This window comes from Sus scrofa, chromosome 1 (genome assembly GCF_054392235.1).
Source record: "Sus scrofa isolate SSC_HxYL_T2T_F1_AM1 chromosome 1, Sscrofa_HxYL_maternal_Yorkshire_Landrace_v2.0, whole genome shotgun sequence".
Lineage (NCBI taxonomy): Eukaryota > Metazoa > Chordata > Mammalia > Artiodactyla > Suidae > Sus > Sus scrofa.
Window position 1 is genome coordinate 262,756,996 of NC_139383.1, and position 25,006 is coordinate 262,782,001.

At 41.9% G+C, this 25,006-nt stretch overlaps 1 protein-coding gene across 1 annotated transcript in view; it reads right to left on the reverse strand.

Moving 5' to 3' along the window:
* Positions 1 to 8,566, reverse strand: part of LPAR1 (lysophosphatidic acid receptor 1) — a gene marked incomplete at its 5' end in the record, with an annotated part of 96,128 nt that extends 87,562 nt beyond the window's left edge. Inside the window, 1 exon segment of the mRNA NM_001244357.1 lies at positions 8,406 to 8,566. Within this exon segment, the coding sequence (NP_001231286.1) occupies positions 8,406 to 8,450 (45 nt within the window).
* Positions 8,567 to 25,006: the final 16,440 nt, after the last annotated feature.

Genomic DNA, 25,006 nt, shown 5'->3' on the forward strand with positions numbered 1-25,006 from the left:
TAATCATTAAACACTAAACCAATTAGAAAGGATGTATCAGAAAGAAAAAGAAACAAACGTGAAAGGTCTCATTTGTAGTTTACCGTAGGTAGCCCAGTACAATTTCGTCTTATGAACAGAAAATTCAAAATGTGCCCTCAGATTCTGAAATAAGATATCCTCTCAAGCTCCGAGTTTATAAACACAGAAGGGGGCATAGATGAATTCACACTGCAATATGAGAACAAATTTAACTTCTAATAGAAACATGGTTCACGATGGAGTAAGTCAGAAATCTCAATGTTTATCTCCACATGCATTTATTCCTGGCAATACATTGGAGTTTTCTGTAGAGTGTTTATCTAACTTGGCTTTCTTCTGATGGACCTTCTGGCATGCAACATAAGCTCGTCATATACACAGCCCATATGCAGAGGTAATCACTTTCTCCCTGTACAGAAACTCCAAGAATAATTATGAGGGAAAAGGAAGGAGCTAACATATGTCGGGGATCTATTAAGAGATGGATACTGTATAAAGCACTTAACAGATATTTCACCATTTAAATCTGTGAACACAGTGAGTACTACTGAATTCTAGAGATTTAAAAAAAAAAATTAGCTGGAGAGATACCTATACTGAACGATCCCCTAGCTACGGGATTTAAACCGAGATTTGCTTTTTTTTTTTTTTGTCTTTTTCCCATTTTCTTGGGCCGCTCCCATGGCATATGGAAGTTCCCAGGCTAGGGGTCGAATCAGAGCTGTAGCCGCCAGCCTACACCAGAGCCACAGCAACGCAGGATCCGAGCTGCGTCTGCAACCTACACCACAGCTCACGGCAATGCCGGATCGTTAACCCACTGAGCAAGGGCAGGGATCGAACCCGCAACCTCATGGTTCCTAGTCGGATTCGTTAACCACTGCGCCACGACGGGAACTCCATTAAACCGAGATTTGAACCAAAAGTCACCTGGATCTAAGATCATTCATTCTCTTTTCTCAGTTACATGTGCGGCAAAGCCAGACCACATCATGTCCTCATTGGGTGACCTTAGAAACATACTTCATACTGCAATTAACTGCTCACACTTTAGTCCAAAAGAAAGTACAGTCAACACAGACACGATTCCTTATTTTGGGGACTGACGATTTTAACAACTGTAACAACTCCCTTTATAAACCTTAAAAAGTCACTGAAGGGAGCTCCCTTCATGGCTCAGTGGCTAACAAATCCATCTAGGATCCATGAGGATGCAAGTTCGATCCCTGGCCTCACTCAGAGGGTTAAGGATCCGGCGTTGCCGTGAGCTGTGGTGTAGGTTGCAGACGCGGCTCAGATCCTGCGTTGCTGTGGCCGTGGCACAGGCTGGCAGTTACAGCTCCGATTTGACCCCTAGTCTGGGAACCTCCATATGCTGTGAGTGCAGCTCTAAAAGGCAAAAAAAAAAAAAAAAAAAAAGTCACTGAATAGTTTCAGGCAAAAAAATAAATTGATCTAATCAAAGTTTTAAAAACATAACACTTAACAAACCAACTGCAAAAATCACTTGAGAAAAGCAACTGGAAACTCTGAATATGGATGAGCAGAAAATGATACCAAAGAGTTGTTTCCAATTTTGTGACATATGAGAATGGTACTGTGGTGACACAAGTGAATTCTTCCTTCGAGATCCACACGGAGGCATGAGGACTAAGATAAAATGACAGGATGCCAAGGATTTGTTTTATTTCATTCCCCTCAAAATGCGAGAAAGTGATCAAGTATGGACAAATGTTAATTACTGCTGAATCTAGCTGATTGGCTACAATGGCATTCTTTATATTCTCTTGATGTTTGTGAATGTTTGCAAACTGCATAATACAAAGTTAAGAGAAAAAAAAAAAAGAAGTCTTTCAATCTCAAGAAACACAACCCATTGAACATGGAATTCAACTACTTTAATCCATAAGTATCCACTCTCTAATATCAGAAATAAAAACTTAGAGGTTTTAAAAACATAGATTTTGGAAATATGATGGAATTAAAAAAACCTATTAGTAATGAGGCTCAAAAACACCTGTCTTCCAACAGACACAAAGTAGAGACCTACTTGTTAGTCAGAACACTGGGTAAGAATTAGGGGAACAAATCTATTAATTAATTAAGACACTGAGGATCTTACCTCATGTCTTTAATGAAAACTACAGGAAATCACTTGATGAGATCAAAATACATTCATTTCCTTGGCTTAAAACCAAGATAGCCACTCAGCAAACGAGGCAGAATGAAATACCTTGTAAAACACAGATGGCAGATTCCTTCCTTAGTGGAATGGCAGGTGTGAGATCCAAATTCCTTAGAAATTCTCAGACAACTTTTCTGGTCTCCAATACCAGCCCTGGGTTTGAGAGAGGCCAAACCACCCATTCATGGATTGAACCAGTGACCCATTCAAAAGGAAAAGAAAGCTTTTAATCCAGATTCTACCCACAGTAACTGGGTGAACCACCCTTGAAGTCGTGCAAAAGAGTTTGAAAAACAGAAAGCAGCCCCGAAGAGTGGCAATTTTTTGGAGTTTTCTCGTGGCATAGTGGGTTAAGGATCTGGTGCTATCACTGCAGTGGCTCAGATCGCTGCTGTGGTGCAGGTCTGATCCCTGGCATGGGAACTTCCACATGCTGCAAGGTGGCCAAAAAAAAAAAAAAAAAAAAAAGTGGCAAGTTCTTTGGTGACCTAGTCTACCTCCATCCTCTCCATCCTCCCATCCCTGAGGGTAAGAGCACATCAGTTTAACTTAATGATGAGCAAGGTCCTGTCTGCAGACATCTCCGGAGCTTCCTCTGGGTGTTCTATATGGACCAGCACAACTACACAGCAGCTACAAACACAGTCTTCCTGCGGCTGCAAGCCCAGTTTCTCCTTGGAATTCAGCTGGCTTCAGAAGAACAAGGTGCTCGCTCTCTCTGCCTGAGCAAACAAAAATCCGTCTTACAGTCTGGGCAGGAGCAAAGCAGGGAATACAAACTCGCCCCACTTCAAAGCACAAGGCATATCTTTCAGTGACTAAACAGCAATTCCAGCAGGAGTGACAATGAAGGCTTTCTTCCCTATTATTGCTGGAAACAATCACCAGCTATTTGGTTCATATTAATTAGTTTATGTCTAGTATTAGGCAGCCTTGCTTAGAAAAATGCTCTTTGTTACCAAATGAATAGAGTAACAAACAAAACCAAAAGCTTTTTTTTTTTTTAATTGTTGTTTTTGCCTTAGGAAAGGATTGTCAGGCCTTTCACACTTGAATGTGGGCTTATCTTTGCCCACGTCCCTGAATTCACCCTAAAAGAATGCAAGTTGATGTGCCAGACAATACCAGGCTAAACTGATTGAGCGAGCTGCTTATTATGCTTTGCCTAAGGAGATGCTGTATTTGAATTACTTTTACCTTCTCTGAACGGGGCGGGGGGGGGGGGGGGGGGGGAGGACCCTTGATAATAGGAGAGAATACATGAGTACAGGCTTGGGGGCAAGAGCAAATCAGCCGTGGATTAAAATCTAACTGCACAAATCACATGTGAAGCGTGGACAAATAATCAGGAGGCTCCTCATTGACAAGAGGATCCTGGGAACCAGGTGACCCAATGATCCACATCTCCCAGAAAAGTAAGCTGCCTCTCTCTGTGACGCCCCCCCCCCCACAGCCCAGCTCATAGCTGACTCCTTCCGAGAGGACTTGAGTTCCTCTAACATCAGAGACTACTCCTGTTCCCATCATCTGATGAGGGAAAAAAAAAAAAAAAAAAAAAAAAGAAGGCATTCACTTCCTTGATCAAGATTCATTCATGAATCAGTTCAACAAAACTGTCAAACGTCAAGGTTTGAACCCAGAGCTATGCAGGCTTCTTTGAGGGTAATGTTAAATACTTTTAACGTGGCCCACGAGGCCCTGCAAAATCATCTACAACCTTGTAACCCATTCACCGACCTCCTCTACAGCCAGAAGGAGGCTGATAAATATTTAACAATGGGCTCTTAGGAATGAGGGCCTGTGTTTGCCAATTTCCGTGGTGTAAATACTCCACGCTGGCTGATTTCAAGCTACAAGCATGTAGTCAGTGGGCTCACGAGAAAGTTGAACAATAAGATCTTGTGAGCTGGGAGAGCTGGCTCTAGACATCACTGTTGACAAACTCACACCCCACTCTACTCCAGCTACCCCTCAACTAACATCCAAATGCTGTGTACTCGCTCACCTTGGGAGACCTGAAACCTACACAGGCTATGTTTTCCCCCTTACTGGTATAATTCGTACTCATTCCTAAGTTCCCAACCTGGCAGTCTTCCTTTGAGAAGCCTTCTCTGATCCTCTTTTCCAGCGTTCCACTTAAACCCTGGACACCTGTACTTTCTATATCATAGCATTTGTCACCCAGTATTGTAATTTTTTGTTTCCTTATTCTGGTATTTCCCACCACACTTCTAAACTCTGACAGGGTAAAAACCTTCTTTATTTTACGGATTCTTGCATCCCCAGGCCTGCCACTGTGCTTGCTGAACAACACAGCAATGTCTTGAGCAATATGTCAGATACTAAGTTTTTTACACACATGATCCCATTTCAACCTTAAAACCACCTTATGAAGTTGGTTTTATTATGATGATGCTCATTTGGCAGATGAGGGAATTGAGGCACTGAGAGAAGGAATACCTTCTCCCACCCTCCCCCACAGGCTCAGTTAGTAACTGTTAGAGCCAGAATTTGAACCCAGGTAGTGTGACTGGAGAGTCCTGTACATCCTTCTAAACCCATGTTTTTTTACTTTTTTTTTTTTAACTATTGGTGACTCTCAAGGAAAAAATGTTGATTAACTTTGAATTCTCCCTCATGAGAAATTAAATACTAAGGAACAGGATTTCATCAGGCAGGGTTAGGCTCTGGAGCGATTTTTTTCATCTTCCAAGATCCAACTTTTGCCCTGCTGGGGGCAACATCACTCCCACTGACAGTATACGTTCCAGACCTTTCACTACGCATTTACATTAACGCTTATCCCTAAAAACACATGGTCCCGTTTTACAGTTTTAATGACATCTTCCTGTAAGTATTAGTCTGAATCTTGCTTTTTCTCCCCCTCTACTGGACACCTAGAGGAGACAGAGCTGTGTTGAGATAGACGGACATCCATCATTTAACTACTGAATAATATTTAAATCATATCAACGTAACTGACTTTATTAAAGTCCTTCTACTATTGAATATTATCAAGTTTTGGACTTCTTGGCCTTCAATGAATATCTTCCCGTACATCTCCTTGGGCTCATGCTTTTCTAACATAGGTACCAAGATGGGAACAGCGTATGTACAAAGGTACACAAATTTTTTTAAATTTTATTTTATTAGTGTAGAGCTGATTTACAGTGTTGTATTAGTCCCAGGTGTATAGCAAAGTGAATCAGTCATACATATAAACATAGCCATTCTTTTTTTCCCATGGAAGTTATTACGAACTATTGAGGCAACTTTTCTGTGTTATACAGTAGGCTCTCATTAACCACCTATTTTATACACTAGGGTGTATGTGTTATTCCCTCCCCTCCGCCACAGTTTCACCTATGGCAACTATAAGGTTGCTTGTGAAATCTGTAAGTTTGTTTCTGTTTTTTAAATAAGTTCTTTTGTATCATTTTTATTAGATTCCACATATAAGTGTTATCACATGATATTTGTCTGTCTGACTTCCTTCACTCGATATGAAAATCTTTAGGTCCATTCTTGTCGCTGCAAATGACATTATTTTTTTTATGCCTGAGTAATATTCCATTGTATATATGCACCACATTGTCTTTACGCAATCCTCTGTAGATGTACGCGGAGGCTATTTCCATGTCTTGGTTATTGTAAATGGTGCTGCAATGAACACTGGGGTACATGTATCTTTATGAATTGTGGTTTTCTCTGGATATATGCCCAGGAGTGGGAGTGTTGGATCATATGGTAGTTCTATATTTAATTTTAATAGATACTTTCAAGTTACTCTCCAGAATGACTGTAATTTACTTTCTCACACAGAACTTATAAGAGTACACATTTCCCCAAGAGTTTATATTAAATATGACCTCTTTCTACCTAGGGCGGTGCTAAACATTTTCATTAAATGAGTCATTTAAAAGTGTTTATATTAATCACGGCTGAGAGTAGCTTGGGTAAGAGGGAAGATGTGTAGATAAGATGATGCTGTTGGGGGAGTTCCCGTCGTGGCGCAGTAGTTAACGAATCCGACTAGGAACCATGAGGTTGCGGGTTTGGTCCCTGCCCTTGCTCAGTGGGTTAACGATCCGGCGTTGCCGTGAGCTGTGGTGTAGGTTGCAGACGCGGCTCGGATCCCGCGTTGCTGTGGCTCTGGTGTAGGCCGGTGGCTACAGCTCCGATTCAGCCCCTAGCCTGGGAACCTCCATATGCTGCGGGAGCGGCCCAAGAAATAGCAACAACAACAACAAAAACAAAACAAAACAAAAAAAAAAAACCAAAAAAAAGACAAAAAAAAAAAAAAAAAGATGATGCTGTTGGAAATGCCGACCAATGAGAGTGTGAGGTTGGGCTGCTGAAATGTCCAGAAAACCTGTATTAGGGCCTAACTTACCCCCATAAAACGCCAAGACTAGTCTTAGCAGGGGACTTGCAGCAGACTTTGAAATGGTGACCTCAGGTAACCGGCACTAAATCTTTTTACCCCTTCACCATGTCTCTCGGGCACCAAGAACAATATTGAGGGGAATGGAAACCAAACACCCAAAGTAAATGAAGTGGTGAAAAGGCAATGATCCATTTACCAGAGAAGAACAATACATATGATGATGAGAACACTAAACAGCCTGAAAAATGAGGCTAAAAACTTTACAGTGTTAGGAAGCAGCAAGGACCGCATCCATATGATAAATGCCAAGGTCTTTTAGAGAAGAAAAGCATTTCTAGTAAATAAAAGTAGAAATGCCCCTTTCTCCCTCTCCTTCCTTTCCCTTCCTCCCCTTCTTAACACACACACCCATATACATACCCCTACCTGAAAGACATACAACCAGGACCTACTGTAGAACACAGGGAACTATATTCAGTATCTCCAAATAGACTATAATGGAAAAGAATCTGAAAAAGAATATATGTATATATACACACAAATACACATATGCATAACTAAATCACTTTGCTGTACCCTTGATAATAACGCAACTTGGAAAAACAACTATACTTCAATTTTAAAAACAAAACCAGCATCAAAATCATAGGTCTGTTACTTCAGATAGCCATTTCCTTATGAAGGCTCCCATACCACATAAAACTTATATACAATACACACACACACACACACACACACACACACACACTTTAGTATCCCGCAAATTATGATGCAGTGGGAAAAAAAGCATGGAACAACATTTCACAACACAAAGATTCAAATTTCAACTGTGGCTTTTTCTCAAAGGTGTACTTTTTCCTTCCAACTTGGCCTAAAACAATTCTCATCAAGGACACAGGAGGTCACACTCTAAGGAAGAGAAGATGCTAAAGGAAGAGCAAATGGGAGACCATACTTGTTGAACACCTACTGAGTGCTTCGCATAGAGACCCTCGTTCAATCCCTATAACCAGGCTGGGAGGTACGATGACCTAAGAAATGGAAACCGAGCAAGGTAAACATGACTAAGGCCCCTGAGCCAGCAGCTGAGATGTGAACGCAGCCCTAAGAACTCCAAAGTCTGCTTCCCCAGGGTACCATGGAGCCTGCTGAAACTCAAGAGTCTGTTAATACTTGAAGAGGTCAGATTGTAAAACAGACAGAACAGTGCTCCTGCTATGTTACTGTTCTTCCCTGGACAGAAAGAGGAACTCATGTTACCGCTGCTCAGAAGTTTCTAGAATTGCATTTTTCTCCTCAAAGTTACTCAAACATATCCAGGGAAAATAATCATCATTATAAGAGGAGGACATCAAGACAATATTCAGAAAACTTGCTGGAAGATTAGATCTGTTCTGAGATAAGCCCTAAAAAAGCCAAAGGAGGGAAAATAGCAGGATTTGCTACTGGCTGTCTTTTTTTTTTTTTTTTTTTTTACATGAAAGACTCCATTTTTTTAACAGTACTTTTGTTTAATTATAGTTGATTTACCATATTGTGTCCATTTCTGCTGTACAGCAAAGCAACCCACTCACACATATACACTATTGGCTGTCTTGATGGGAAGTTTGGGGCCTACAGGGGCAGCCAGACATCCCAGGCACTGAGAACCAAAAGCACCCCCTTCACAAAAACTCCCCTACCCAAATCCCCACCAAATGATCATTCTGTAGACACATGACCTCCAGAATCCAACACACTTTCCGAAACTCAACTGAAATATTCAACAATACAATGACAAGCCCAAACCTATGCTGGTCCTGAATCACATACCTGGGGCTGTGAAATGACAGGCGTGGACGTGAAAGCAGCAGCCATGGCAGGTCCGGAGTGATGGGCAGTGACCAGGCCCCAGGACTAAGGCGCCGGACACAGGAGTCAGGTTCTGGTGGTTGCTGATCAGATCGCAGTCATGCTAGGGGCAACTGTACCTGGAAAAGGATGGCAAACCCACGTTTAGCCTGAGAGGATGAGCACTTGGGAGGGAAGTACCGCTGGCCACAGGAAGTGAAAATCCCCCATACCAAATGCCAACTACCCACTTAGTGAAAAGTGGAAGCTGGGAGAGAGCCGCTAACGCCCCAACACCAGGAGTCCTGTACCACATTATGTGGCTGGATCTTCCTAAGTCTGAATCCCACTCGGCATGCTAGCTAGATGTTCTGGGCAGGTGATTTCAAACTGTGAAGATGGGGAGTGTAGGCAGGGGGGAAAGGCCATCCTGTCACTAAGTCATAAAGTGAGGGGCTCCCAATTAAGAGCTGACAGTTTATAGACAAAAGGCAAGGAGACTGCTAGCATCCAGTCTCTTGGAGAGCACCCAGTTCAGCCCTGCCCATCAGCAGATGAAAAAACTGAGAACTGGAAAAGAGCGATGACAGAAGCAGACTCTTCGTCAAAGGCAGAACCAGCCCTAGAGCATCAAACATTCCCAGTCCCCCAAAAGGCATAAGGAAATGGGTTCCATGTGTCCGTTTCCTTAGGGAACCTGGGACCACTTGCAGAATTAAAGAAAGGCAAGACACTGCCCCAAGGCTATCAGAGTTGGTCACAAGAAGTAGTCAAGTATCTGGACTGGGCAGGAAGAGAGGCTTTGAAAATCAGACTTCCTCACGTGTCAGTGTGTGTATGAGGAAGGATGTCTCTCAACTCCCCTCAACATCGTTAGGGAGAGGATGCTGGATAAGCACAAAGTATAACCAAAACTTCCACTATTAAAATGTGTATTAAGAATAACTCACAAGTATGATAACTTCCTTGCAGTAAAGCATGGCCTAAGTTCCATCAAAATACTGATGTAATCATTTCCACATTGCAATCTAGTCCAGACAGGAGAATTTTTTCATTTTTTATTTTATTTTTATTTATTTATTTATTTATTTATTTAGTCTTTTCAGGGCTGCAGTCACGGCATATGGAGGTTCCCAGGCTAGGGGTAGAATCAGAGCTGTAGCTGTCGGCCTACACCAGAGCTCACGGCAACGCCGGATCCTTAACCCACTGAGCAAGGAAAGGGATTGAACCCGCAACCTTATGGTTCCTAGTCGGATTCGTTAACCACTGCGCCATAACGGGAACTCCAAGAATTTTTTCATTTAAAAAATTTAAGAAAATATACAACTACCATATGATCCAGCAATCCCACTCCTGGGCATATATCCGGACAAAGCTATGATTCAAAAAGATACATGCATACCTATGTTCACTGTAGCACCATTCACAATAGCCAAGACATTGACAGATGAATGGATGTGGTACATTTATACAGTGGATTATTACTCAGCCATAAAAGGAACAAAATATGCCATTTGCAGCAACATGGATGCAGCTAGAGATTCTCATACCAAGTGAAGTCAGAAAGAGAAAGACAAATACCACATGGTATCATTTATGTGTGGAATCTAAAATATGGCACAAATGAATCTGTCTACAAAATGGGAACAGACCCACAGACATGGAGAACAGACGTATGGTTGCCGAGGGGGAAGGCGCAGGGTGGACTGAGAGTTTGGGGTTAACAGACGCAAGCTATTCCATTTTGAATGGATGGACAATAAAGTCCTACTGTATAGCACAGAGAACTACATCCAGTCTCTCAGGATAGACTATGATGGAAAGGAATATTTTAACAAAAAGAATGTATATAGGACTGAGTCACGTTGCTATACAGCAGAAATTGGCACAACATTGTAAGTCAACTATATTTTAATTTAAAAAAGTACTTAAGAAAATATTTTCAAAACTAAAGAAAATATTTTCATTTAAGAAAATTTGGAGTTCCTGTCATGGCGCAGCGGAAATGAATCTGACTAGGAACCATGAAGTTGCGGGTTCGATCCCTGGCCTCGATCAGTGGGTTAAGGATCATGCGTCGCCATGAGCTGTGGTGTAGGTCGCAGACACGACTCGAATCTGGTGTTGCTGTGGCTGTGGTGTAGGCTGGCAGCTGCAGCTCTGATTCGACCCTAGCCTGGGAACTTCCATATACCGTAGTGTGGCCCTGGAAAAAAAAAAAAAAGAAATTCATTTTTGGGTTGTTTCCATACCACCTAATACCACCGTTTTACTCAAAAGATATTTATGGGACTTCTAAGTGAAGTAAGGGCATGATGAATAAAAATGAGCTGCCTACAAGGAGCTTCTGTCTGTAAATATACTTTCTAGCTTCACCAGCATGCAAGATGATGCTGGAACACTTTTAAACTATTGGGAAATGATACGCTTCATAATAGTACAAGCTATGAACCAGGATCACAAGATCAAGTCTTGAGCAGTAAGTAAGGGTGGAGTTGGATATTTAACCCAAGTCTTCGCCAAATCTTCTGGCACTATTCTCCAGTAGTTGGATGATGCTGGGCACGTCAGACAACCTCAAAAGAACTGTTTCCTAAGAAACAATCTAGATTTGGCAGCAATGTCTATGAACCTTACATTTTGACTTTTCTCCTGTCTTCGTGTTATCATCCTTCCCAGTGCAATCACGTTCGGTTTCAGTTTTTTAGAACCGTGGCAGCTTCCTGATTTCTACCTCTCACTTTCTGTTGGAGTGGCTTTTTTTCTGGCTGCACCCCTGGCGCACAGAATTTCCTGGTCCACAAATTGAACCAGTGCCACAGCAGCAACCGGAGCCACAGCAATGACAATGCTGGATCCATAACCCACCGAGCCACCTGGGAATTCCTAAAGCAATTATTTTTACTGATAAATAAGAAGTAAAGCTTTCAAGCCAATCTGTTCTAATATTCCACACAAAATTCCATAGCTACCCTGAGATGACCGTGATGTTCTCTTTGGTCCCAGTTTTAGGAGGGAAAAGAGCTGCTGTTTATCACCCCAAGTTTAGATAACAGCCCAGGAGAAAGGCATAAATACACAGAGTGCCTTTCTTCTCTCAGGATGGCTGCCAGGCAGCCAGGGCTACCCTGGGAAATTACAGGGCCCCACAGTGCCCTGCTTTGTACGCCACTTACTCCTGGCATCACTTTGTGTGACCCCCCAGTCCTCTCTTTTTCCTTTTTCCACATATTTACAATTCACATCATCTTGTCCTTTCATGTGTAGGATGGATAGATGAATATATTAATAGCATGATAACCAAAAACCAAAAGATGCAGGCAAGTGAGATTCTATTCTTGAAGACTCACACTGTGTGTGCAGGTCCAATCTTCTTTCTGCCCAGCTAAGTCATGAAGCAACATAACCTTAAAATGTATTCAATATTCAGAGTACATGGCATTGCCCAAAAGAGTGGCCACTCAGATGGGGAAGGAGTATGACAAATATGCCACATGGCATCACTGTTGACAGCAAAGGGGAGAGGGCGGGAGATGGAATTTAACAGATACCTACCGGATGCTGATGCTGGCCCAGTCGTTTCACATACAGTTTGGGCAGTAACTCATTTAATAGATGAGAAACCCAAGACTTTGAAAGGTTATGCATCACGCCCAGTCACATGGCCAGGAAATGATGGGCCTAAGACCTGAACCAAGACCCACTCCAGGGCCTTCCATAGCCAAACCCTCAAAGTGAATGTAAATTAAGGGAGAGAAAATGCTTGGAGTTTTTTTACAGCAAAAATGTCAGGGGAGTTCCCATCATGGCTCAGCAGAAGAGAATCTGCCTAGTATCCATGAGGACTCGGGTTCCACCCCTGGCCTCGCTCAGCGGGTTAAGGATCTGGCATTGCCGTGAGCTATGGTGTAGGTCACAGACGCAGCTTGGATTCTGAGTTGCTGTAGCTGTGGTGTAGGCCGGTAGCTGTAGCTCCAATTGGCCCCTTAGCTTGGGAACCTCCATATGCTGTGGGTGAGGCCCTAAAAGGAAAAAAAAAAAAAAAAAAAAAAAAAAAGTCAGAAAGTTCTGAAGGAAGCAGGATGCAAGTCAGATGCCATGCAGGGTAACTATTTCCCCAAACCGTAAAATAGGGGACCATGGGCTGCTCTCATCCGTATAAAACTTTGATGATGTGTCCCTAAATGATGATCCCTAAACTTTAATGATGTGTTCTGACTTATGTGACATATCCCCAAACTACACAGTAGATAACAGAGATTGTTAGTTTCATATTTTGAAGAAGAAAATTAAGACAGAAAATGAACTGCCTTTGAGACAAATCAAGTTTTGAGGCTTTCATGAAAACCTTTCTTTTTTTCCAGATGAAGACCTCTTTACTTCTGAGATAACAGTGTGTAATACTCGAAGATTCACGAAAGATGGGATATAGTTACCTAACTCTGAAAATAAATAGGCTACCTCAAAGAGTAGTAATGTCTTAAAGTTACATATGAAACCTATTTACTTCCCAACCTATTTACAAAACTGTACAAATCATGGAGGAACAGACTTGATGACAAAAAAGACAACATGCTAAGAAAGGATGCCATTCAGTCTTTCGCCAAGTAAGCTGGATTATTTTGACATACTTGTCTCCAGCTTTCCCTGAGCCCCATCAACTACAGACTTGCACAAAATTTTTTTTAAAAAAACCCATCCCTCTCTGAAATCTTCCAAGTACTTAGATACCTGTCCTGCGGTTCTTTGAACCTGCCCTCAACCTAACTCTCTGCTCCTTTGGCTTGAGCTCCAGCTGGAGGAATCCACAAGGCAGTGTGAGTTGGCCCCGTTAACCCCAGGTGTCCCTTGCCATTACTATTCCCCCTTCTCCTCCTCCCTAGTTATCCCCATTCTCCATTATAGGCATGCCTTCTACTCTCTATCACTCTTCTCAAAACCACAGAACTACTTTTTTTTTTTTGTCTTTTTAGAGCCACACCTGCAGCACATGGAGGTTCCCAGGCTAGGGATCGAATCAGAGCTGTAGCCACCAGCCTATGCCAGAGCCACAGCAAGGTGGGATCTGAGTCAAGTCTGCAACCTACACCACAGTTCATGGCAACGCCGGATCCTTGACCCACTGAGCGAGGCCAGGAATCGAACCTGCATCTTCATGGATACTAGTCAGATTCGTTTCCACGGAGCCGTGACAGGAACCTGCAGAACATGAGATTTGTCGCTTATTTACTTGCCCCTTCACCCATTTCCTTACAGGCACTGGGTATGAATTACCGTAGCATCCCTCCATATAGTTCAAAATGGATATATACAATACAATTTACAAGTAAAAAAGCTACATAGGCTCACGCGTCTGCACTAGATTCCTAGAGAAATAACCAATGAATATAAGAATGGGAAATATCCTGAACCAACCATAGGCACCACAGAGGGATACCAGCTATTGTGGGAAGTTCCAGAAACATATACTGGAAAGAATCAATATGGGAGGTTGGAGAACATTTAAGGCTCAACTTTCCCTTCATAGAAAACTGCAATTACACGGGGCCCCAATAGACTCGCAATGATACTCCTTGTTCAGAGGGACAAGAGCTGCAGCGAACCAAGCCAGAGAGCATTAGGGTACATTTAAAATATACTCAAGTCCTTAGAAGGGGTTCCTGGCTCCAACCAAGCAAGTAATCTCTGGCTGTATTTACTTCTAATTTACATGTGGCCATAATGACTAGCCCAGAAAATATGTGGGGGAAAAACACTACCAGCTGGCTTCTGATATGGGCAACCATGCCAAGTGACAATGATCTTGCTAATTACTGAGTGTCACACCAAATGCCTGGAAAAAAAGGAGCTGGTTCTGAGGCCAATGTTCCCTTTGATTACTTCTGGAGCTGAAGCTGGCTGCTTCCCTAGGCCTCATAAGAAGATGAATTTCTAATGGGCAAATTTTTCTACTCTAAACTCAACCTTTTTCCTTCATCTGGACTTTAGTCAAACAGTGACTTATTTCAGCCTCTTGAGAGAATACAGGGCAATACCTGATACTGAGTATGCATACCTTCTTCTAAGACAAATCCAAATCTACCAGGCAAATGGAAACTATTATGAGGCTCAAGAGAAGGGAAGACTCTAGAATCAGAGCAAATATTTACTTAAGAAATAGGTATACCTATTTATACATAGGTATACTAGGTAACTTTAGAAAGATACAAGATCAGAAATGAGTCAGCCTTAACAAAAGACTTAATGATTTATAAACTTGAATGAAGGTAGTTGATAAGGTAGAAAACAGCAGAAAATGGTATTAGTGAAACAGAAGATAAACCAGAGCTCAGGGTGGGACCTACATAGGTAAAAATGTCAAAGTGCCCATCCCCAAATAGAACAGATGAACAAAAAGTACTAAAAGAGGAAAGAAGTCATCAATGCTCAAACCAGAAATGGATAAAATTTATCCTCAAAATGTTACATAAATAGAGCCATTGAGGTCAAGTAGGAAAATATTTCAGATTTGAAATTTGTGTATCCTTTTTCAGAGAGTTCTACAATCTGGCAGAAATCAAACAGGAAAAAAACTTTCAATCTCAAACCTGGATGAACATGATGATGCGACAGACGAAGGTAAGAGCTATGGCTTATCTTTCTCAGTATTTACCTATTCCCCTGCCAGAGCTAAATAACATCTGAAGCCAGCCTTATATCTAAAGCCTGAGATTGGAAGCTTCTTCTCTGGAATCTAAGATGGAAAGACCTTAACAATGGTAACATCAGGAAGAAGATACTGCACCCACTGAAACAAAAACAGGAAACTTGAAAAACAAGCAGTGGACGCACAGTGGGTTAATGATCTAGACTGTCTCAATGGAGGCATGGGTTCAATCCCTGGCCCAGTGCAATGGGTTAAGGATCCAGCACTGCCACTGCTCTGGCTTGGATTCAGTCCCTGGCCCGGGAACTTCCACATGCCACAGGTGCAGGTGGAAAAGAAAAACACACACACACACTGGAAATACAGAAAAGAGAACAGTAAGAATGAGAAAAGTAGTGGATGAGTCCAAGAGATCTAATAGCCAAATAAAAGCAATTCTGGAACAAAAAAACAAAGGAAATTTGGGGGAGGGTAATCAAACAACTAACTGAAAACATTTCCTAAAGGGACACATCCTAAGTTTGTTGACTTTAAAGGTCCTAAGACCCTCATGTCCACCTGTACTGATTTTAATATGCCCATGTTAAGCACATCATCAAGATTTTTTTTTAAAAATACCAGATTTTTGGGGAGTTCCCTTCGGGGCTCAGCGGTTAACAAACCCACTTAGGATCCATGAGGATGCGGGTTCACTCAGTGGGTTAAGGATCCAGCACTGCTATGAGCTATGGTGTAGGTTGCAGATGTGGCTCAGATCCCACGTTGCTGTGGCTGAGGCATAGGTCGGCAGCTGTAGCTCTGATTAGACCCCTAGCCTGGGAACTTCTATATATGCCTCAGGTGCAGCCCTAAAAAAGCAAAAAAAAAGACACAGATTTTTAAAAATTCCTGTAACCGATCCTGACAGAAAAGTGATGGGGGGAGCTCGTAAACAAAGGACTAGGGATCAGAAAGTCTTTGCATTTCTCAACAGCAATCTAGAAGCTGGAAGACAATGAACAATGAGCAAAGCGATTTACAATCGACCATCCCATTCCAGGGTATTCTTTGGCAAAACAGGTGGAAACCAATCAAAAAGAAGGCATGAGATACCGGAACAGGAGTTCAAATTAGGAGAAAACTAAAGGGAATTCTTGGCCTAACTGTGAAAGGACATTGCTGAATGACAGGTAAGAAGACTCGCAAAGTAGGTATGACAAAATAACTGTCTGTCTGGGTATGTTGAGAGATTTCCAGAATGGACAGAGTTTGAGACAGAATGAGCATGCAGAATCCTAAGCACACAGAATAGAATAGTAAGCACACAGAAAAATCAAGCAAACAACATAGGAAGACTAATGAAAATTGAAAGGAGAACAAAGAATTTGCAGAAGACGGAAAGGACGCGTAGACTCTGCGATGGCTCCACGGCGAACATTCACGAGATCATCGTAACATTAACAATGAACAACGGCCCGAACAAAATCATGACCCAACCCTGTTAGGATGAAAAGGAACAGGAGGGGAGTACGTATTCAGCACATCTTGTAAGCGGTTAAGGCTATAAATTCTTGAAATTGACAGATCAAAAAATACAAGTAACAATCTAAGTGACACAATGCACACACCCAATGAAACAGCTAAACTAGATGAACACGGTAGCTACGAAGAAGGTCCAGTGGCAGAGAGGGAGAAAAGAACTCCTTTTTCTTAGCAAATCTCATATAGCTATATGACACTCTAAATTACAACACGGAGAACTTAGATTTAAAAAAAAAAAAAAAAACATACTACTCCTAAAACTAGTGGCCCTTCTGTCTGTATTTCAAGTGACAACAGACAGAAGGGCCACTATAGAAAACCAAGTTGATGCCAAGGAAGATGAGCTTTAAAAAAAAAAAAAAAAAAAATCACACATGCTTATAAAATAATAATAGCTATTAGAATGATTAGAAATTATGGCTGTTGGAGTTGCTGTTGTGGCTCAATAGGTTAAGAACCCGACTTTGTCTCCGTGAGGATGCGGATTTAATTCCTTGCCTTGCTCAGTGGGTTAAGGATCCAGTATTGCTGTAAGCTGTCGCATAGATCGCAGATGGGGCTCGTATCCAGTGTTGCTGTACTGTGGCACAGGCCAGCAGCTGCAGCTCCAATTCAACCCCTAGCCTGGGAACTTCCATGTGCCACAGGTGCAGCCATAAAAAGAAAAAAAAATTATGGCTGTGAGGCACAGAAAATAGAGAATCAATATAAGAATAATTGGCACACCCAGAAAAAGCCAATGGAACAGACACTATTTAACAATAAAAGTAAACTTTTTTTAAAAGACGTTAAGTTCTTAGTCTTAAAGAGCTCACTACAGTACAAGCAACCAAAAAAAAAATAGACAAATGCACTAAATTGAAATTTAAAATGTCTGTGCAAAAATAAATAAATAAAACACACAAGAGTGAAAAGTCAATCCACAAAATGGGATAAAATATTAGCAAATCAGGAGTTCCCTTTGTGGCTTAATGGTTAACGAACCCTACCAGGATCCATGAGGATGTGGGTTCCATTCCTGGCCTCATTCAGTGGGTTAAGGATCTGGCATAGCCATGAGCTGTGATTTAGGCTGCAGAAGCAGCATGGATCCAGCATTGCTGTGGCTGTGGCACAGGCCAGCAGCTACAGCTCCAATTCGACCCTTAGCCTGGAAACCTCCATATGCCTTGGGTGTGGCCCTAAAATAGCAAAAAAAAAAAAAATCTGCAAATCATATATCTAAAAAAAGAGGTGATATCCAGACTATATAAAGAAACTCAGTAGCAACAAAATCAAACAACCCAACTTAAAAATAAATAAAATTAATAAATAAAAATAAACAAAAAGACCTGGATAGACATTTCTCAAAGAAGGTATTCAAATAGCCAAAAAGCACATCAGAAGATAGTCAACATCGATAAATCATTAGGGAAATGAAAATCAACACCACAATGAGATACACCTCACATCCATGAGAACAGCTGTTTAACAAAAGAGTCAAGGATGTGGAGAATTTGGTCCCTTTATGTACTGCTAGTAGGAATGATCAGCTGCTACAGAAATCAGACTTGCCACTCCTCAAAAAATTAAAAACAGAATTATCATACTATCCATCAATTCCACTTCTGGGTATATATCCAAAAGAACTGAAAGCGGGGTCTCAAAGAGTTATTTGTATACCCCTGTTCAGAGCAGTATTATTCAAAAAGACTGAAAGGGAGGAACAACCTAAATGTCCATGGACAAATGAATGGATAAACATAACGTAGTGTATACATACAGTGGAATAGTATGCAGCCTTAAAGAGGAAAGAAATGCTGGCACACACTACAACATGGATGAACCCTGAGGACATGGTGCTAAGTGAAATCAGCCAGTCACAAAAAGACAAATACTTTGTGATTCCACATGTATGAGGCACCTACTGCAGTCAAATTCACATAGACAGTATGCAGAACAGTGGTTACCAGGGAGGAGGAATGGGGAGTTGTTGTTTAATAGGTAGAGAGTTTCAGTTTTGCAAGAAGAAGAGGGTTCTGAAGATTTGTTTCATAGCAATGTGAATATACTGAGCACTACTGAACTTGAAAATGGTTAAGACAGTAAATTATGTCATTTATATGTTGCCATAATTAAAAGAAACAGCTCATTCCAAGAAAAACAGGAACTGTATGATCTACGACTGAGGCACAGGTTTGTTAAGTTACTAAACTTAGCAAATTTAATTAAAAGAATTATCATTAAAAAACTAAGGGGCTCAGTTATCAGAAGAAAATCAAATTAAAATAACGAGATACTAAAAAAATAAAAAAGAAGAAAAAAAAAAACAAAAAAAAAAACACCTAAGGAGGGGAATTCCCACTGTGGCTTAGTGGGTTAAGAACCTGACATAGTGTCCATGAGGATAAGGGTTTGATTCCTGGCCTCACTCAGTAGATTAAGGATCTGGTGCTGCTGCAAAGGGTAGCAGAGGCAGCTCAGATTCAGTGTTGCTGTGGCTGTGGCAGAGGTCACAGCTGCAACTCCGATTTAACCCCTAGCCTAGGAACTTCTATGTTCCGCAGGTACAGCCATAAAAAGATTAAAAAAAAAAAAAAAAAAAAAAAAACTAAGAGAGGAAAAAAAAATCAAATCACAAAAGGAAAAACTTACACTGGACAGTCATCAGCTTGACCACAGCAGATGACAAGACTTTGTCAAAAATATGGAATGACTCAAAAAGCACACTTTCAGCTAAGTTGTCATTTACTTGCAAAAGCAAGAACAAGGCACTTGTATTAAATATAGTCAGGATATAATTCACCCTGAAATCATGTGACAAATCAAAATAATGTGCTCAGGAGAGTCTAGGAACGACACCTGTGATAATTATGGTGACCCAAAAATGCAGCTATTACAACTATTAAAAGAAGCTATTTGGCTGAAAAGCATTTAACTCTAATCAATAGGGATGGAGCAGGATAGTTACACAGGTGGTTGGAGAAGACCCAACAAGGGGCCATAAGATAGAGAAACCTAGGGAACTTGGGGAGACCACTGCAAGTTAATAATTGCTCAAGAAAGCTATCAGACCAAGGCAGGACTGCTAGACTAGTGGAGGCAGGAGATATGCCTCAGGTCGTTGGGTAGGGGATGGGGTGAGGCCTGCATTCAGGTTCAGACCAAGGGCAGGAGTTGAAGGACCACCCTTCAGCTGATTTGAAAAAACACAATGACAGTCCTAGTTTGACCTTATAGGGTCAAATACTCTCTTACTAGATACCAAGAAGAAGGAGAAGGAGCTACTACTCAAAGAAAAGAGGAAGAGGCGGTATTTTCCCACGCCCACTCCCCTTAGATTATAAAACTGTAGCCCACCTAATCCTGAGGGCAGAGGCCCCTCGCCCGCCACTGGCCTCTCTCACAAGCATCCTATCTTAATAAATCTATTTCCCGCCTATCACTTTGTCTCTTGCTGAATTCTTTCTGCACTGAGGCACAAAGAACCTGAACCCCAGTTAAGCCCAGACACCAGGAGAGTGAAAAACCACGGGTTCAAGTCCCGATCTGGGTTTTGGCTAGGTTCAAGCCTTAAGTTTCATAATGAATGAAGATTGGAAAAAAAAAAAAAAAAAAAAAAAAAAAAAAAAAAAAAAAAAAGACCTCCAGGAAATCTCAAGAAAAAGGAAAAAATTCCTCACTTTTTGAGAGGCAGTCAACACTGTTCTCTTTCGAATGTGGATAAAACAGGAATTTCAGGCCAAATTTAAAGAACGAAAACAGGAAAAGGAAAAAATGGGTGACAAAGAATGGCAGCCATGCATGTTTTATCTGAGCATCCTATCCTTAGCACTGCATCCCATAAAACCAGGGAGGCAAATGGTCCAGCTGGGCCGGAGAAAGCTGTGATCATTTTCAGAGTCCATTTGCTTCACACGCAGATTGAGAACAACAAAGGTAGGACAGCCCTTGAGAGGCCAAATGATTTCCTCATGCTTTGCTTTAAAACACCACCGTCTACCTCTGGTGGCAGAAACTTCTTCAAAGGATCAGGCCCAAGTTCTTGCTTCAGTATACTCACTGAAGACAATCTATTTCATGCTCTTAAATCATTCCTTTTCCACATTATATAGGATCAGTTTTTCCATTTGCTTCTCCAGCTCTCCAATCGGACCTTTTTTTGCTACAGTTGGCCTGAAAGTCTACCGCTCTTTCCATATGGCTCTCAGCTGATGCATTCAAAGGAAGGAATACTGCTGGCCCTTCCAGCTCACACTGCTCGAGGGAAAGAAACACTCGCACCACAGTCACACTGCTTTACATGTATTTTTAATGGTTCAGAGTTCAGTATGCTACAGATGGAAGAAAGTGGCTAAAACTATTTAAAGAAAACTCATTGTCCTGATGTCAAAGACTGTATGACTGGCATACAGTTTTCCCTTTTGGAAAGTGTTCCTGCTGGGGAAAGATGCTATCCTGAAATATGTCAAAATAACCAGGAATTTGTAAAGCAAAATTTTCGGTAAAGTCTCAGAACAGCTGTCCCCACGAGGGCCAAGGACGTCTTGGCCATACTCCATTTGAGTTTTAAGCTCAAGCTAGTTTGTGCTATACTTCTTAGAAAATGTGAACATTTTGAAGCTTAGGAATAATGGGTCAGATATCGGGCAGAAGGAGAAACACACCCTTAAAGTTTAAAAAAAGAAAAGAAAAATGAACTCGTTGAATGTCCTCAATCATAAAGGGAGAGAGCAAAGGAGTTCCCATTCTGGCTCAGCAATAAGGAAACCCACTAGGATCCATGATGACCTGGGCTCAATCCCTGGCCTGGCTCAGTGGCTTAAGGATCCAGCACTGCTATGAGCTGTGCTGTAGGTTGCAGATGCTGCTCAGATCTGCCATTGCTGTGGCGTAGGCCAGCAGCTGCAGCTCCGCTAGGACCCCTGGCCTGAGAACTTCTATATGCTGCACCTGCAGCCCTAAAAAATAAAAAATTTTAACAATTAAAAATTTTTTTAAATAAAATAAAAACAGGAGTTCCCGTTGTGGCTCAGTGGTTAACGAATCCGACTAGGAACCATGAGGTTGCGGGTTCGATCCCTGGCCTTGCTCAGTGGGTTAGGGATCCGGCATTACTATGAGCTGTGATGTAGGTCGCAGACACGGCTCAGAACCTGCGCTGCTGTGGCTCTGGCGTAGGCCGGTGGCTACAGCTCCAATGAGACCCCTAGCCTGGGAACCTCCATATGCCACAGGAGTGGCCCTAGAAAAGGCAAAAAGACCAATAAATAAATAAATAAATAAATAAAATAAAAGACAAAGCGAGAGAACAAGAAGATGAGATGAGGACAAAGGAAGAGGAGTCAACTCAAAAGACCTAGAAAATCCTCTCGGAAGACAGGACAACCAAAAGAATTACTCTTTGAATAAGAGATAGACTTACTACCCAGTTTCTTTCCATTGCCCAAGACCCATGGTGTCTCAACTCCTGATCTTTTTAGTATCTCCAAGCCTTCACCTCACCAAGCCATTTGCCTAAGAACCCAGACCCGTGCAAAGACTAACAGTAATCAAAAGTTCCAACCTAGAAAGTAAATATCCTGAAGCATAGGGTGGATACATTTCAATGGAGGAATGTTTCTGGAGGGAGCCTGTGAACCGGGCTGCAGTGTTTGCAGTCTACAGGTTTCAGGAGAAGATTACAACCTCTATAACCAACACTCAGGCTGAGCTAGACTCTTTCAACCTGAGCCCATGAAGGAGTTTGGGGGCAACACTTCTAAAAGCAAGTGCATGTTCTACCAGCAGAAGTAACTGCCAAATGGCTTAGAAGAGACGGACGGGGAGGGGAATGGAAAGAGGGGAAGAAGAGGGGAAAAATGGGACGGAGGGCAAAGTGTCAAAACAGCTGGCCGGAGCAGAAAAGTCTATGGCTGGGGTAAGAAAAGTATTCAGCCCAGAATTACAGCTGGTGACAGCGGGATTCTGCTGACAGAGGCATCTTCCACTACTGGAGATGTCCAGGAGCTTAAACTTCAAGTGCCTTTGAGAAAATAAGTCAAAATCAATTCTGAGGGCCTGAATTGAAGAAGCATGATTGAAAACGACCACAACATAAAAAGGCTATACCTGAAAGATGGTTTTCTGATGTGTTTTCCAAAATGTAACAAAATGAGGCACTCAAGTTTATTTCTGGTGCAAAATGTTTACAACCTTTCTTGAATACAATCTGGAGGTGTGTGTGTACGTGTGTACGGTTTGCATCAAGATCCTAAAAAGTAAACTTCATTAGGGGATACACAATTCTACAACTAGGAATTTATGCTTTGGAAAGAATTAAGGACAAACATTTTGCTACAAGGGGGCATAAAGCAATATCATATATGACTAGAAAATTTTACAAACTAATAATACAGCATTTGTCAACTGAGTTTGTTTTTTGTTTGTGTGTCTGTTTGTTGTTTAGGGCTGCAGGTGCAGCATATGGAGGTTCCCAGGCTAGGGGTTAAATCAGAGATGCAGCTGCTGGCCTAGAGCACAGACACAACCTCGCCAGATCTGAGCCACATCTGAGACCTATACCACCGCTTGCAGAAATGGCAGATCCTTAGCCCGCTGAGTGGGGCAAGGGATTGAACCAGCATCCTCATGAATACCAGTCGGGTTCGTTTCCGCTGAGCCATGATGGGAATTCCTATCAGGTGAGTTGCTAAAACAATGTTTACATGCAATTTAGTTTTATACAGCCAATAAAAATTAAACTATTGAAATCATGTAACTATATACTTTCCCGTTTGAGAAACATATACATAAAGAAAGACTGTACATATGTGTGTGTGTGTGTGTGTTGTGCTCTGAGGTGGAATGGGCATTTTTAATTTTCTACAGAAGAATAGTGTACAGGACTAAGAGTAACAGGGACCAGATAACATATGCCACAGCCACAGCAATGTGGGATCCAAGCCACGTCTGCGACCCACACCACAGCTCATGGCAATGCTGGATCCTTAACTCACAGAGTGAGGCCAGGAATCAAACTCTCAGTTCTCAGGAATACTAATCAAGTGCATTACCACTGAGCCACAAGGGGAACTCCTAAATTGTATGTTTTAAATATGTGCAGTTTATGTATGTCCTCAATGAAAAATATTACTAGAAAGCCTAAGTCGTGTAATAAAGAAGAAATGCTATTTTATAGAGTATTTTTTTTTTTTTTTTGTCTTTTTTGTTGCTATTTCTTGGGCTGCTCCCGCGGCACATGGAGGTTCCCAGGCTAGGGGTTGAATCGGAGCTGTAGCCACCGGCCTACGCCAGAGCCACAGCAACGCGGGATCCGAGCCGCGTCTGCAACCTACACCACAGCTCACAGCAACGCCGGATCGTTAACCCACTGAGCAAGGGCAGGGACCGAACCCGCAACCTCATGGTTCCTAGTCGGATTCGTTAACCACTGCGCCACGACGGGAACTCCTATAGAGTTTTTAAATACAGTATTTAAAGAACATTTTCCTTGAATGGAAAACACCGGCTTACAGGAAAATCTGAGCTGTCTCAAACATATGATTTTATATATAAAATGTTACATTATATATTACCATATACATATATAAAATCGTGTGTTTGTAACAACGCCAGGGCAGCCCAATGCAGAGCATCAGAGGCTAAATGAGGTGAGGAGGATGTCTGGTGGGGAGTCAGCCAAAAGCACGTATCAAAGCCTGAAATGTAAGGAAGCATCCAGAAGAGGGGGAGAGAGAGGCAGATACTCACGGTTTTTAATAGCTGTGGAAATAAAAATAGAGGCTTAAGCGTGTGTGTGGTGGAGTGTGTGTGTGTGTGTGTGTGTGTGTGTGTGTGTGTCTGTACACAACTCAGAGGCCTGGGAGTAGTGACACCCCAATAACTATGATTCGCCTAGCCCTTAGGTCCTGGGCTCTAAGCACCACTCTCTACTGAAAAGCCCCAGGCTTTCTGGAGAAATGTGAGTCCAGAGCTGGGTTCAGGGAAGTACACCATAACTTGGAACATCTTCTTGTGCCAGAAAGATCTACAGCACTCAAGAGTGATGAAGACATGTTAAAAGAATAAGGAAATTAGCTTGAAGGGCCCCTCCCTGGCCTAAAATGGATAATGTTGTGCTTCAAAATAAATGACCGAGCAGATTGATAGACAGCCCTTTGAATAAACCAGGAATCTAGGAGTTGGTCTTAATATAAATAAACCAGTAAAAGTTTGCTAAGAAACAGGGCATTTGCCTAGACTCAAATATTTCCCACAAATCCTCATTCCTTACAAAGAAAAATAGTATCTCTACAGTGGAAAGGTCTGGCAGGTACTGTGTTAATCAAGGAATCAAAGTAAACATCACCAGGAATTAGGACAAATATACATTACGTGCCACCTGATAGGATGTGCTGAGAAAAATACAGCGTTACCTCTGTGATGTTCCTGC